Below are 12,478 nucleotides of genomic sequence, written 5' to 3' on the forward strand. Positions count from 1 at the left end.
GGCCACCCTGGGTTACTCTTACCAGAAGTACCCTCAGAGCAGCTGCGCGTCTGAAGCGCAGCCGGCAAACAGGCTGGGAGGACTCCACGGACACTGGTCCTGTCGAATTATTACTATATGATTAACTTCAACAACCAAAGATTTTGGTAATAAGCCTTTCAAGATGGTTTTTAGGTGTTGAGAAATACCATTTTGTAACCAAGAAGATCCCGTGGGAAGCTGCTTTGCTCAAATCAGACATTCCAGGGGGGCAGAAGACTGGAAGAATGTGCATTCCAATTCCATGCTTCTTAATATTTCAGTTAGCCTCCTCCCAAAAAAACATACCGAGGTAAGATTATTTCAGCTCCCCACTCGTCAATTTATTTTTTCCACTTTCCCTGAGACCTGTAAGAAAGGTTTCTGCGGCATTTACTCCAAGTCTGATGAAGACATGCTTCACTGCGTCCTCTTTTCCCGTCCAAATTTACGGGAAACTACCCCCACTCCAACATTTTGCCAGGAAATGCTGTGCTTCCCTTGAGTACCTGTTATATTTTTTCATGGTTTATGAGGCACAGAATTGTTTCACTTCATTTTGGTTCCCAAGATGCATTCAAGGGCCTGGCTCAACCTGTAGAATACCTGTAGGGCCCATTACTTTACGAGTGTTTCCATCCTCCATCGAACCATCCATACACCAGTGTCTGCATTTTCCCTGGCCCTTTTACTCTCTGATAGTTTTTGTAAACTACAAGTTATTGATCATTTGGTGTCATTTTTTTCTTTGTTATTAAAGAAACTTTGTTCGTATTCCACGCTGAAAGACTGGAATTCTTAGGGTTTTTCTTTTTTTTTTAGGCTGTTTTCACACATCTTCTTGCCTATTAAAGAAAGTAAGTTTGTGTGTTCTGCCATGTATTATCATCTTATCAATCAAATGTCTTAAAGATTTTTCCCTGAAATTTTACTGATTAAAGTATTTAAAATCAGAGACATCCTCAATTCACTGATGAACTGCTTTTACAGCTAGAATATTATATAACAAGACCAAAAGGTATTAATACAAACCAACTACTTAAAGAGGCAGGGACATAAATATCTTAGAAATATAATACCAATAACTAATTTTCTGTTACTAAGAGCTAATAGCTACAATACAGTCACTGAGTACTGAATATAAGCCAGACACATTTCCACAACATGGTGTTTAGGGGTGGTAACTATTGTTTTCCCCCATTCTACAGATGACAAACTAGAAGAGAGATGTCAGGTAGCTTGCCCAGCATCACAGAAGGCAGGAAGTGGCGGAACGGGGACTAGAACTCACATATGCTAGACTCCCAGGTCCACTCCACATTGTCTCCCCAGGATGTTTCTATACTTCTTTGTTAAATGAGATTTAGGGGTGGATGGGGGAAATCGAGCATTCAAGCAATGTATCAATTACGCAATAAAGAAAAAGCAGGAAGGAATCAAAAAGTGTCAAACCACGCAATGTCACTTTTGCATATGCCCACCTTTCACCCGGGAGTCCTGAGGCCTCTGTCAGAATGTAGCATTTCATACAAAGGCCTAGCAAACACGGCTAATTTGATTCCCAGGTCCAGAACAGATCAGAAACAGTATCACATAAATAATCACAATGTCAAGAAGTGACAGGTGGGTAGCAAAAATGGGGGGAAGGGCTGGGCGCCGTGGCTCACACCTGTTATCCCAGCATTTGGGGAGGCTAAGGCAGGAGGAAATCACCTGAGGTGAGGAGTTGGAGACCAGCCTGGCCAACGTGGCAAAACCCTGTCTCTACTAAAAAATACAAAAATTAGCCTGGTGTGGTGGCAGGTGCCTGTAATCCCAGCTACTTGGGAGGCTGAGGCAGGAGAATCGCTTGAACCCGGGAGGCGAAAGTTGCAGTGAGCTGAAATCGTGCCACTGCACTCCAGCCTGGGCGACAGAGCAAGACTCCATCTCAAAAAAAAAAAAAAAAAAAGGTGGGGGGGAAGGCGACAGACAGCAGAGTCTTGTGTAGAACATCCCTAAGTACTTCACTCAACTAAGACATCGCTTTTAGAGTTAAAATTCTTAGAACAGTCCAACTTCTGTGACCTTGAGCAAATCTTTCTGAGCTTCAGTGTACTGATCTGTAAATGATGTTGGATAATCCCAGCAATCCTCCTCACCTTACAGGACTGCTCTGCTGTTAAGATGAAAAGACTTCCTATGAAAGAATACTGTCTGAAAGGACTACAAAAATGAAACGGGCTATTAAAAAATGGGTTTGGTGCTTAAAGGGATAAATCCACAGCTTTCCTAACTAACTTTCCAAATGTTCTAAAAACTGAGGTTTTACTGTTTTTAAACATTTATAATAATTACAGTGATCTGGCCTGTGCATGCATTTCCTTGAGTCTGCTCAGTATTAAGCAGGAAAACAGCAGAAGCTGCTACATTAGTCAGCAAAAAAGAAATTAGCATGAATATTATTAACATCCAAGAAAAGTAAGTCACTTGAAGAGCTGCCAACGTTATCAGTACCTCATTTACAATGCAAAAGGTAGTAAAGAGACTCAACTGCTGCCAACCAAGAATCACTGGGGGGAATTACAATGAATGTGCACAACCAGGCCAAAAAGTCTCACAACACGTCCAACGTTTTGGACATGCCGGTTCCTCTGAAAAGTTTCCTAAAGTTCGGTTTGTAAACCCTGGAAGGAAGGGAACAATTAACTTGTTACAAACTTTTCAGTTGGTGAGGTTTGCATTCAATCATACACCACTCACCTTTCTGCTCTTAAAAAAACTGTTTAGCAAACTGTTGTCCAACACGGGCAAGACGTTTGAAAAAGTAAAGGACCTAAACATTTCAACTTTAGATACATAGACTAAAATCAACCCTTTGCTTCAAAGACGGTATGATGTGCAGACTAACAGCGGGAGACAAGAGCCACAACTCTCCCTTGGGGTTTGACAACGGTGCGCTTCATTACCTCAACATAATTCGCTTCACACCGCCTACCCCCGCAGCCCCGGGATGTTCCAGCTCTGACAATGCCAGTGCCTTCCACCAGCGGTCGGACGGTGCGGTGGCAATCCTGACATGCTTGGGCTCCCGGGAGGTTAATGGGAATTAAACCACAGCAGCCCTCCTTTGTGGCGCTTTGGCCAGAACAGCAGAAAAGAGACAATGAGCGTTCTGTGCGCAGTTCCGCGCCGATTGGCTGGTCTCTCCCCCTAGAAACCCCTGATGTCATGGGCTTGGAATGCAGGGAGGGAGGAAGGAAGGAGAGGATTTGGGGAGGGGGACGCCTCTCATCTCTTTCCCAGGCCAAAAGTCCCAAAGATAAACCTAACGCATTCTTGGGCTCAGTAGCAAAGCTGAGCGTCACCAAATCCCAATCGCTCCAAACTATAAGCCGCCTCGGCAAACAAGCCCTAAACAAAAGCCACCCACAAAAATACTCCTTTATGTCGTGAAAGTCTAATGTACTACAAACTTCTCAGTGTTTTATAAAAAGTCTCAAGCCTAAGCAGACATCGCTCGCACAGTGGCGCGCTCAGGCTTTGTCTCCATTTCCCGCAAGAGCAACAGCAGCGGCAGCGGCAGCAGTAGCAGCAGCAGCAATCGGCCTCCAAATGCCTCCCAGGCACCGAGATCGGAGACTACGATGGGTCCTGGACCGGCTCCCGTTCCTCGGGGGACCCAGGGGTCGGCGGGACAGTGGGCGGTCTCTCTCCCCGTGGGGAGGTGCGGGGTCCGCCAGTACCCGGGGCCCGGGTAGATGGCGGGGGCTGCGGCAGCGGCTCGTCGGGTCCCTGGCCGCGCGGACGGGCTCCGCCTAAGGGCGAGTGGCCACGCAGGAGCGCCCCCTTCCCGGAGGGCGCGTCCTGCAACCACCAAACGGCCCCAGAGACCCTCGCAGCCGGAAAGGCCGGCTCCGCGGGACTCCAGGCGCCCGGGAACCCACCGCCAGCCACTAGTCCCGTCCCATGGCGCGGGAACAAAGCCAGGCGGGTGCCCGGGAGCCGGCCCCGCGAGCCCGGGGACGGGACGCAACCGGGACAGGCAGCGACGCTCGCGCCGCCTCGACGTCCCCTCTCCAGGAAAGAGGGGTGAACCACAGCGCGAGGGGCGAACGAAGTACGGCCCAGCGCCAGGCTAGCCCAAGGGAGCCCGGGCGCGCTTTGCACCCCTCGCCCCGGGGGTCCCCGCGCCCGCCCGAGCCAGGCGTACCTTGTTCTTGACCTCGGCCGAGAGCCCGTAGGAAGGGCCCTTGTTGAAGTGGGTCATGGTGGTTAGGGCGGCGGGAAGAGGCTGCGCTGGGGTCCGGGGTCTCTCGCACTTCGCTTTCCCGCTTCTGGCCCCGAGGAGTGGCCGCCGCGGGGGATGCTCGGAACTCCCTCCTCTGGGCGGCGCAGGAGACGGTCGCGGCCGCGGGGCGCGGGCGGTGCCTCGGCGACTGGGTCCGACTGTGTGCCGCAGAGCCTCGAGGTCCGCTCCAAAGCTCCTGGCTGCCTAGCTCGCCGCCCGCCTGGCTCCCCGCCCGCACCGCGGTTCCCCACCGGCAGCCCCCGCCTCCGCCTGGGCCTTCGGGGATTGGCCGCCGGGCCCGACCAATGGAGGGCCGCCTCCTCCCGCCTCTGCGCCGAGGGGCGGTGCGGCCAATTGAAGGGCCGCGGAGGCCGCTCTCCCTCCCGCTCTCTCTCCGCTCGGTCCCCGGCCCCCGCCCCAGCCCCAGCCCTCACGCCACCGGGGTCGGCGGCGAGGCGGCCCCGCCCCCGGGCTAGGCAGGGCGCCTGGGGGCTTCCTAGCCACAGGCAGTTCACGTCAACCTCCAGGCATCCTCCGCGGCGGGCCGGGCTGGGCCGGGCCGGGCTGGCGGAGGGGAGCGGAAGCCCACCCGGTCTGACCCGCCGCCTCCGTCTGCCTGCTCCCGGGCTCCAGGCCCAGCGCGCCCAGATGCCGGGCGGGACCCCTCCACCCGTTGCTGGAACACCAACAGCAGCCTTGGAGCCTCTGGGCGGGAGGAACTGGGGCCTCCACCGACACCTGCTTCTTCCCTCACCTCGCAGCCTCCCACACCTGTTGGTCTGACCTCTGCCCCGCCGCCGCCACCGAGTAACCTAAGGCTTTTGGCCTGATTCGAGCTCACTGTGTCTAAACCTCTAAATGCGGTGCGAAAAAATCCTGGGGAATGTGCCATGGCAAAGCCTGGGCATTTCAAGTGCTTTTCTGGATTCTCATCAATTCCTCTTTACAGGAATCTTTATCCGGAATTCAGCTAGTCCCAAACCCCACGTGGTGTTGCTCTGCTTGTGTTTTTGAATCCAGGGGCCTCTTTGAATCAGAAGCCCTTTGTCTATATAGAGATAAGTATCCTTCAGGCCAGAAGCAGCCTCCACTTTTTTCGCAGTCCCATTTCCTACCCAACGCTTTCTTCTGAGTTCTAAAGGCATTCGATAGAGAAGGGGTTGGAAACAGAACCTTCGTCCCCCGCCTGAGCGCCTCGGAGACTAGATATCTTCCAAACATTATCTCATTTACTTCCCTGAAGTTACTACTAGGTAGATTTCATGTCTGTTGAGAGGTGAGAAAGCTGAAACTTTGAGACTTAAGAATCCTGGCCGAGGTCACCCTCCTCCGAAGCTTCATCTCTTGCCACCACTTTCTGGTGCACACCTAGGACAGATTTCAATCCCTGAGATCCCAGGATGAAAACTATGTTCGCCAAATACCAGCTACTGTGCCAGAAGAGATCATGGAACAAGGTGTGGCAACCTGCTTGAGAAGAGGAGCCAAAACGTCATAGTTGAACCGTCCTGCAATAGAAGTGAGTAAGGTGAACCAGGTGTGGTGGCTCATGCCTGTAATCCCAGCACTTTGGGAGACCGGGGTGAGAGGATTGCTTGAGGCCTGGAGTTCAAGAACAGCCAGGGCCACATAGCAAGAGCCTGTCTCTATAAAAAAAATCCAAAGTTTTTTTACATTAAAAAAAAAGAAGTAAGGCAACTTGAGCCGGAAGTGCACAAAACTGCTATCAACTTTGCAAGGCTTTTCCCAATGACTTTGAGGGATGGAACCTGAAGGAAGGGGGAGGAGGCAAATAGGGAGGAAAGTGAAATGATTTATAAATGACTTGCTAATTTCATCCAAAGGGAGTAATGATAATTAGGGCATTCTTCCCACACGAAGATGACACAATTGACCCACTATCACTGAGGCAAGCAGTTTGGGCTGTTTTTCCAGTAGTATGACAGTGATGGTGTGTCAACCACAGGACCTCACCCACACTTCTATGGGACCTAGGAGTGTGGGAAATAACAGCCAGATTTGAGGTACAAATCCTGGTGCCCAGCCTGCAGAGCCTTTTTGCAGCAATCTAAGCCTGACTGCTCCTGTTGTATGGTCAAAGTCATTTTAATCTACTTTAGCTTATTCCTTGTAAAATGTTCAAGAATTGTATTTTGTCTTGAAAACTATGAATTTTATTGTTTATGGGGCGTTATTTTTTAAGGATTACAGGATTTCAGTTTTGGATGATGAAAAAGTTTTGAAGATGGGTAGTGACAATGGTCACACAACATTGTAAATGTATAATGCCATCGTACACTTACATGGCTTTAAAGTAAACATGAAATTTTCTACATTTGTTTGTTTGGTCAACTGTTATCCTCCCTAAGGTACTTGAAGTTCTTTCTGACATTGCCACTGGCACTTACTATTTAAATATTGTTGGTCCTCTTGGATTCCATCAGTACTCCAGAGGCTTCCTTCATTTCGAATTTAACTGATTGTGTAGGAATACGTAATGCTGTTGTTAGCACTAGGGAACGTATCTGAGTCGCATTCACCAAAGTGTGTTAGCAGCAGCAAAGCTGTATGGGTCTGCAGCAACCTCAATTCTTGCCTCCTCCAAAGAAAGAATTCTACCAAGAGGCTTAAGGCAGAGGGAGAGACCAAGGCAAGTTTTAGAGCAGGAGTGAAAGTTTATAAAAAGTTTTAGAGCAAGAATGAAATGAAGTAATGTACACTCGGAAGAGGGCCAAGCGGGCAACTTGATAGATTCAAGTGTGCTGCTTGACCTTTGACTCGGGGTTTTATACATTGGCATGCTTCCAGTGGGTTGTGTCCCTTTTCCCCTGATTCTTCCCTTGGGGTGGGCTGTCTGCATGTGCAGTGGCCTGCCAGCACTTGGGAGGGACAACATGCTCAGTGTGTTAACTGAAGTTGCACGCATGCTCACTTGAGGCATTCTACCCTTCCTAGTCGAGTGTTCCTAGAGGAAGGTCATATATGAGTACTAGTTAAATGCCACTATTTGGCTCTTGGTACACACCTGTGAGCCCACTCGCCCGACTCCTAAGATCTTATCCAGAAGCTGCTGATCGCCAGTTTTAGGTATTTTCTGTCCATTGGGAGACTGCCTTTCCCTGGTGCCGGCTGTGACCAATTATTATTTTAGAGAGACAGTTTAACAACTGCCTGACCACCTGATGGTCGCCTGACATTCCTTGTGGGAGCGAGGAGCCCTCTCCTGCTCTGCTCACGTCTGACTACCTACTGTGACACTATGGAATAAAATGAGAAAAACTTAAAATTTGGGACAATTTTAACAGCTTTATTGAAGTATAATTGATATAACAAAGTATATTTAAAGTGTTCAGTTTGATACACACATATACACATAGATACACCTATTTAAAAACCCATCACCACAACAGACAAAGGACATATTCATCACACCCAAAAGTTTCCTCATGTAACCCCTCCCTCCCAGCCTTCCTTACCTCTCCACCCCACCAGGCAACCCCTGATATGCTTTATGTAACTATACATTAATTTGTATTTCCTAGAATTTTGTATAATTGGAATCACACATCGTATACTCTGTTTTATCTGACTTCTTTCACTCAGCAAAATTATTATGAGATTCACTGATGTTGTAGCATGTATCATTAGTTCATTCCTTTTTTTACTGAGTAGTATTCAACTGTAGGGATACACCAGTGATTTTGCCCATTCCCTTATTAATGAACATTTTGGTTGTTTCCAGATTTTGGCTATTGCAAATAAAGCTGCTATGAACGTTCATGTACAAGTCTTTGTATGGACATATGCTTTCATTTCTCTCCCATAAATACCTATAAATGGAATGGCTAGATCATGTGAAAGATATATATTTCACTTTTTAAGAAACTACAAACTTTTTCCAAACTAATTGTACCATTTTACATTCCCACCAGTGTGTATGAGAGTTCCAGTTCCTCTGCTTCCTCACCAACAGTTGGTAGGCCAGTCTTTTTAAATTTAGTCATTCTTATACATGTGGAGTATGGTATCTCATTATGGTTTTAATTTGAATTCCCTTAATTTGATGCCCTTAATACGTAATGATGTTGAGCATCTTTTCATGTATTTATTTGCCATCTGTGTATCTTTTTCATTAAATGTTTGTTCAGCTCTTTTGCCTACTTTTTATTGAATTGTGTGTTTTCTTATTATGGTATTTAACTTGTCACTGTTAGGATACATTTCAAAAATCCTGACCAAGTTCTAACACTAGAATGTGTCAGCAAATGCTCAGTTTAAGTAAAATGTCACATTACAAACTAACTACCAGGGTGTGGCCCAGCAATCTTAAGTACTTTCCCTGGAACCTTCTGTAATATGCAGAACACTTTGAATTGAAATAAATGCTGTTACGGAGGTCAACTCAACCTTTCCAAATTTTTATTAATTAAAAGCAGTTGGAGAGCTGTAGAAAAGTATTTTTTCATAGAGGCAAATTTGTGGGTCATGTTGCCATACATCTTGCCACGAAAATAATAATATAAAGTGTTTTGGAGAATACACCCTGAAAGTCTGTCAGAGGCATGTGAACCAAAGCAACTCCATCTTGAATAGGGACTAGGTGAAATGAGGCTGAGACCTGCTGGCCTGCATTCCCAGACAGTTAAGGCATTCTAAGTCACAGAATGAGCTGGGAGGTCGGCACAAGATACAGGTCATAAAGACTTTGCTGATAAAACAGGTTGCAGTAAAGAAGTGGGCCAAAACCCACCAAAACCAAAATGGTGGCAAGAATGACCTCTGGTCATCCTCACTGCTACACTCCCACCAGCGCCATGACAGTTTACAAATGCCATGGCAACATCAGGAAGTTGCCCTATATGATCTGAAAAAAGGAGGCATGAATAATCCACCCTTTGTTTAGCATATCATCAAGAAATAACTATAAATATGGGCAACCGGCAGCCCAAGGGGCTGCTGAGTCTGGAGTAGCCATTTTTTTATTCCTCCTAACAAACTTGCTTTCACTTTATAGACTCACCCTGAATTCTTTCTTGTGTGAAATCCAAGAACCCTCTTTTGGGGTCTAGATCAGGACCCTGTTCCTGTAACAAGTCCACAATGCCAGAGAATTAAAGAGAACCACAAAGGCGTGGATAAGTTACGGTAAAGGCAGAAGGGACCCTAAAAGGCTCAGAGGCTAAGAGACTTTTAAGCACCTGCTATGTGCTGAGCACTATTAGAGGCACATAACAGGCAGTGAAATCAAAATTCACCCAAATAGGGGCATTTTGAGAGTGAAAGGGCACTACTAATATTTTTTTGTTTCAGGCAGTCCTGATAAAGCCCCTTCATAGTGTGCTCATTTCACCCTCAAAAGTGTCCCATTGAGATGCTAAATCACAGTCACCCCACTTACAGGCATCACTCGCAATAACCCTGTAATAATCCATATTATCTATTCCTACTTTATAATCAAAAACTAAGGTTTAGTAGGGTATACAACTCGGTCAATGTCAAACAGTTAATAGAGAGCAGAGTTGGGATTTGAAACCAGGCCTGGTTTAGAATGATTGCTCAACAAACCAGCTTCCCAGACCCCTGAAGAATCTGAAGTCACCCTTTTTTGAGAGGGCAAGGGGGGATGCTTTATGGAATTTATTATAAACATGCCCCTGGCCTGGCACAGTTGGCTCACGCCTGTAATCCCAGCTCTTTGGGAGGCAGGTGGATTGCTTGAGGCCAGGACTTCGAGACCAGCCTGGGCAACATGGTGAAACCCCGTCTCTACTAAAAATACAAAAAGCCAGCATGGTGGCACACACTTGTAAGTCCCAGCTACTCAGGAGGCTGAGGCGAGAGAATCGCTTGAACCCAGGAGGTAGAGATTGCAGTGAGCTGAGATCGCACCACTGCACTCTAGACTGGGAGACTGCACTCCAGGAGAGTGAGGCTGTGTCTTAAAAAAAAGCTCCTATCCTTTACATCTTTTTCTTTATAACAGCAACTTTGTATTGGATTTGACAGTGATCCGTTGTTGTTGCCCATCTTCATCTGAAATCAGTTTTTCCAAAAGACATGTGAGCAGCCGAATAGACGAGATGCATAGGGTGAGGTATGGGAGAAGGGGAGTAGAACTGCCATGGCCTCTCTGTCACGCCTCACTTCAGGAACCTCCATGGGTTCAGCTGTCTGGAAGCTCCCTGAAATTGCTCTTGTAAGGCACATCTGCTCCTTTTTCCCCTCCCATTCGAGAGTGCTCACCAATTATTCCAGGTAATACTATTAGTACATCAATCGTGTGCCACCTTTTCCACCAGAGGCAAGCATGTGGCAGACTTTTCAAAGGGATTACCTTATCCCCCGCTAGGCCCAGTACTGGGCCCAAGGAGGCACATGACCCAAACAGGACCCACCACAGTTCTTTATAGTAAACAGATATGGAAGCTGAAAACAAAGTCAAACTGACTTAGACAAAAAGTGGACTTTAGTGGTTCGTGTGACATAAAAGTCAAGGAGATGTAGCATTGGGCGTGGCTAGATTCAAGGACTCAGTCAAAGGCTTGACAAACCAGTATGTCTCCACATACCTTTTCTCTTCTGCTAACTCCCTCAGCCCTACCCACCGGGGGTGAAATTGACCACCGGAAGGTCCAGGCTTACATCCTAACCTTCTAAGTGAAAAACTTCCCAACAGTTCTAACAAAAGTCGCAGAATTGAGTCTCATCGGCTTGGGGTCACCTGCCTATTTCCATGCTAATCACTGCGGCTACCGGGAGGAAGGCCCTGCTGGCAGGTCAGAGTATGTGCCTGAGGCAGGCGTGGAGGTAAGTTAGCAGCTCAGCCAGCACCACAGGAGCTGAGAGAGGGAAGATGCACAACCTCAAAGGAAAACAAGGGAAAAGATGCTGGCGGGACAAATAAAGATGATGCCCACTGCACAAGCTCTTCTCTCTCCAGTGTGTATTGCAAGGCCGCTCACTTCCACGGGCCTTCTTAGAGTCCTGCACTTGATTTTTTATCCTTTGTTTTTTATTTTTATTTTTCTCAAGGAGGGTTCCTAAACTTGTATAAGCTTCAGGCCCCTCAAAATCTGAAGCTATCCTAAAAGAGAGTCACTCAGAATATCTACCTCCCTCTTATCAATTTAGGAACCAAGTCTTGTCAATTGCTCAACTACATTGCCTTTCATCCACTCCTAACAGCTTGAAACTGAGGTCCTTATTGCCAGAAAATGGCATCCTGCCCTAGCCTTTTCCTTCTGATTCATCTCCAAAGCCTTACAGCAGGGCAGTTCCTTAAAAAATTAAAAACACTATTATCATACACCTCTAGGAATATACCCAACCTAATTGAAAGCAGGGTCTGAAAGAAATGCTTGCATACCTTTGCTCACAGCAGCAGAGTTCACAGTAGCCAAGAGGTAGAAGCAACCTGTGTCCATCAGTGGGTGAAAAAGAAAACTAGAAGTAGTATATACATGCAACTGAATATTATTTCCCTAAAAAGGAAAAAAGTCTGACATATACTGTAACAGAGATGAACACCGAGAACATTATGCTAGTTGAAATAAACCAGTCATAGCAGGATAAATATGGTGTGATTCCATCCTACTATACTATGTAGTATTCCAAATACTGCACGATTCAGCTAGGGGATGAAGAGTCCAGGTAGTGGGGAGTTACTGTTTAATAGCTACAGAGCTTCAGTTTTGCAAGATGGAAAGGGTTCTATGGATGGATGGGTGGTGATGGTAGCACAACAGTGTGAATATACTTAATGCCACTGAACTGTTCACTGAAAAATGGTTAAGATAATAATTTTTATGTATATTTCACCACAATTTTTAAAAATCTGATGCTTTAATAGCTTTTCTAAATATGCATGGGATCATAACTACCTTTCTTAAAAGTCTAGTGGCTCTTCATTTGGCCACAGGCCAAGCCCAAGCTCTTTGACTTACAGAGTTGCTATAATGATGATTTTTAAAAATCATATATGCAAAGTACTTAATTATGCCACAGTGCCTGACACAGGGTAATTTCTCAATAATTGGGTGTTAGTAGCATGATTATTACTAAGACTATTATCTGGCCTCTCCCTACCTCTCCAATCTTGTCTTCCATCACTTCCAACCTTGTGCTTTAATTCTAGAAACAGCCCCGAATTGGCCATGCTGTTTTACACTGAGGTGTCTTTGAATATGTTGT

General features: G+C 46.7%; 1 protein-coding gene across 2 annotated transcripts in view; it reads right to left on the reverse strand.

Annotated features, from left to right (window-relative positions):
- Positions 1-4,669, reverse strand: part of CNN3 (calponin 3) — a 30,533-nt gene extending 25,864 nt beyond the window's left edge. The window contains exon 1 of one of the 2 annotated variants that reach the window (XM_009213299.4): positions 2,967-3,121. Coding sequence is in view for 1 of the 2 variants with exons in the window: in XM_003892230.4 (XP_003892279.1) it covers positions 4,211-4,267 (57 nt within the window). In the remaining variant the exon portion in view is untranslated. Of the gene's footprint in view, positions 1-2,966; positions 3,122-4,210 lie in introns of those variants that run through there. The other variant, XM_003892230.4, reaches the window with a different exon arrangement.
- Between the last annotated feature and the right edge of the window lie 7,809 nt (positions 4,670-12,478).

The sequence above is a fragment of the Papio anubis genome, chromosome 1 (genome assembly GCF_008728515.1).
Source record: "Papio anubis isolate 15944 chromosome 1, Panubis1.0, whole genome shotgun sequence".
In the NCBI taxonomy this organism is placed as follows: Eukaryota; Metazoa; Chordata; class Mammalia; order Primates; family Cercopithecidae; genus Papio; species Papio anubis.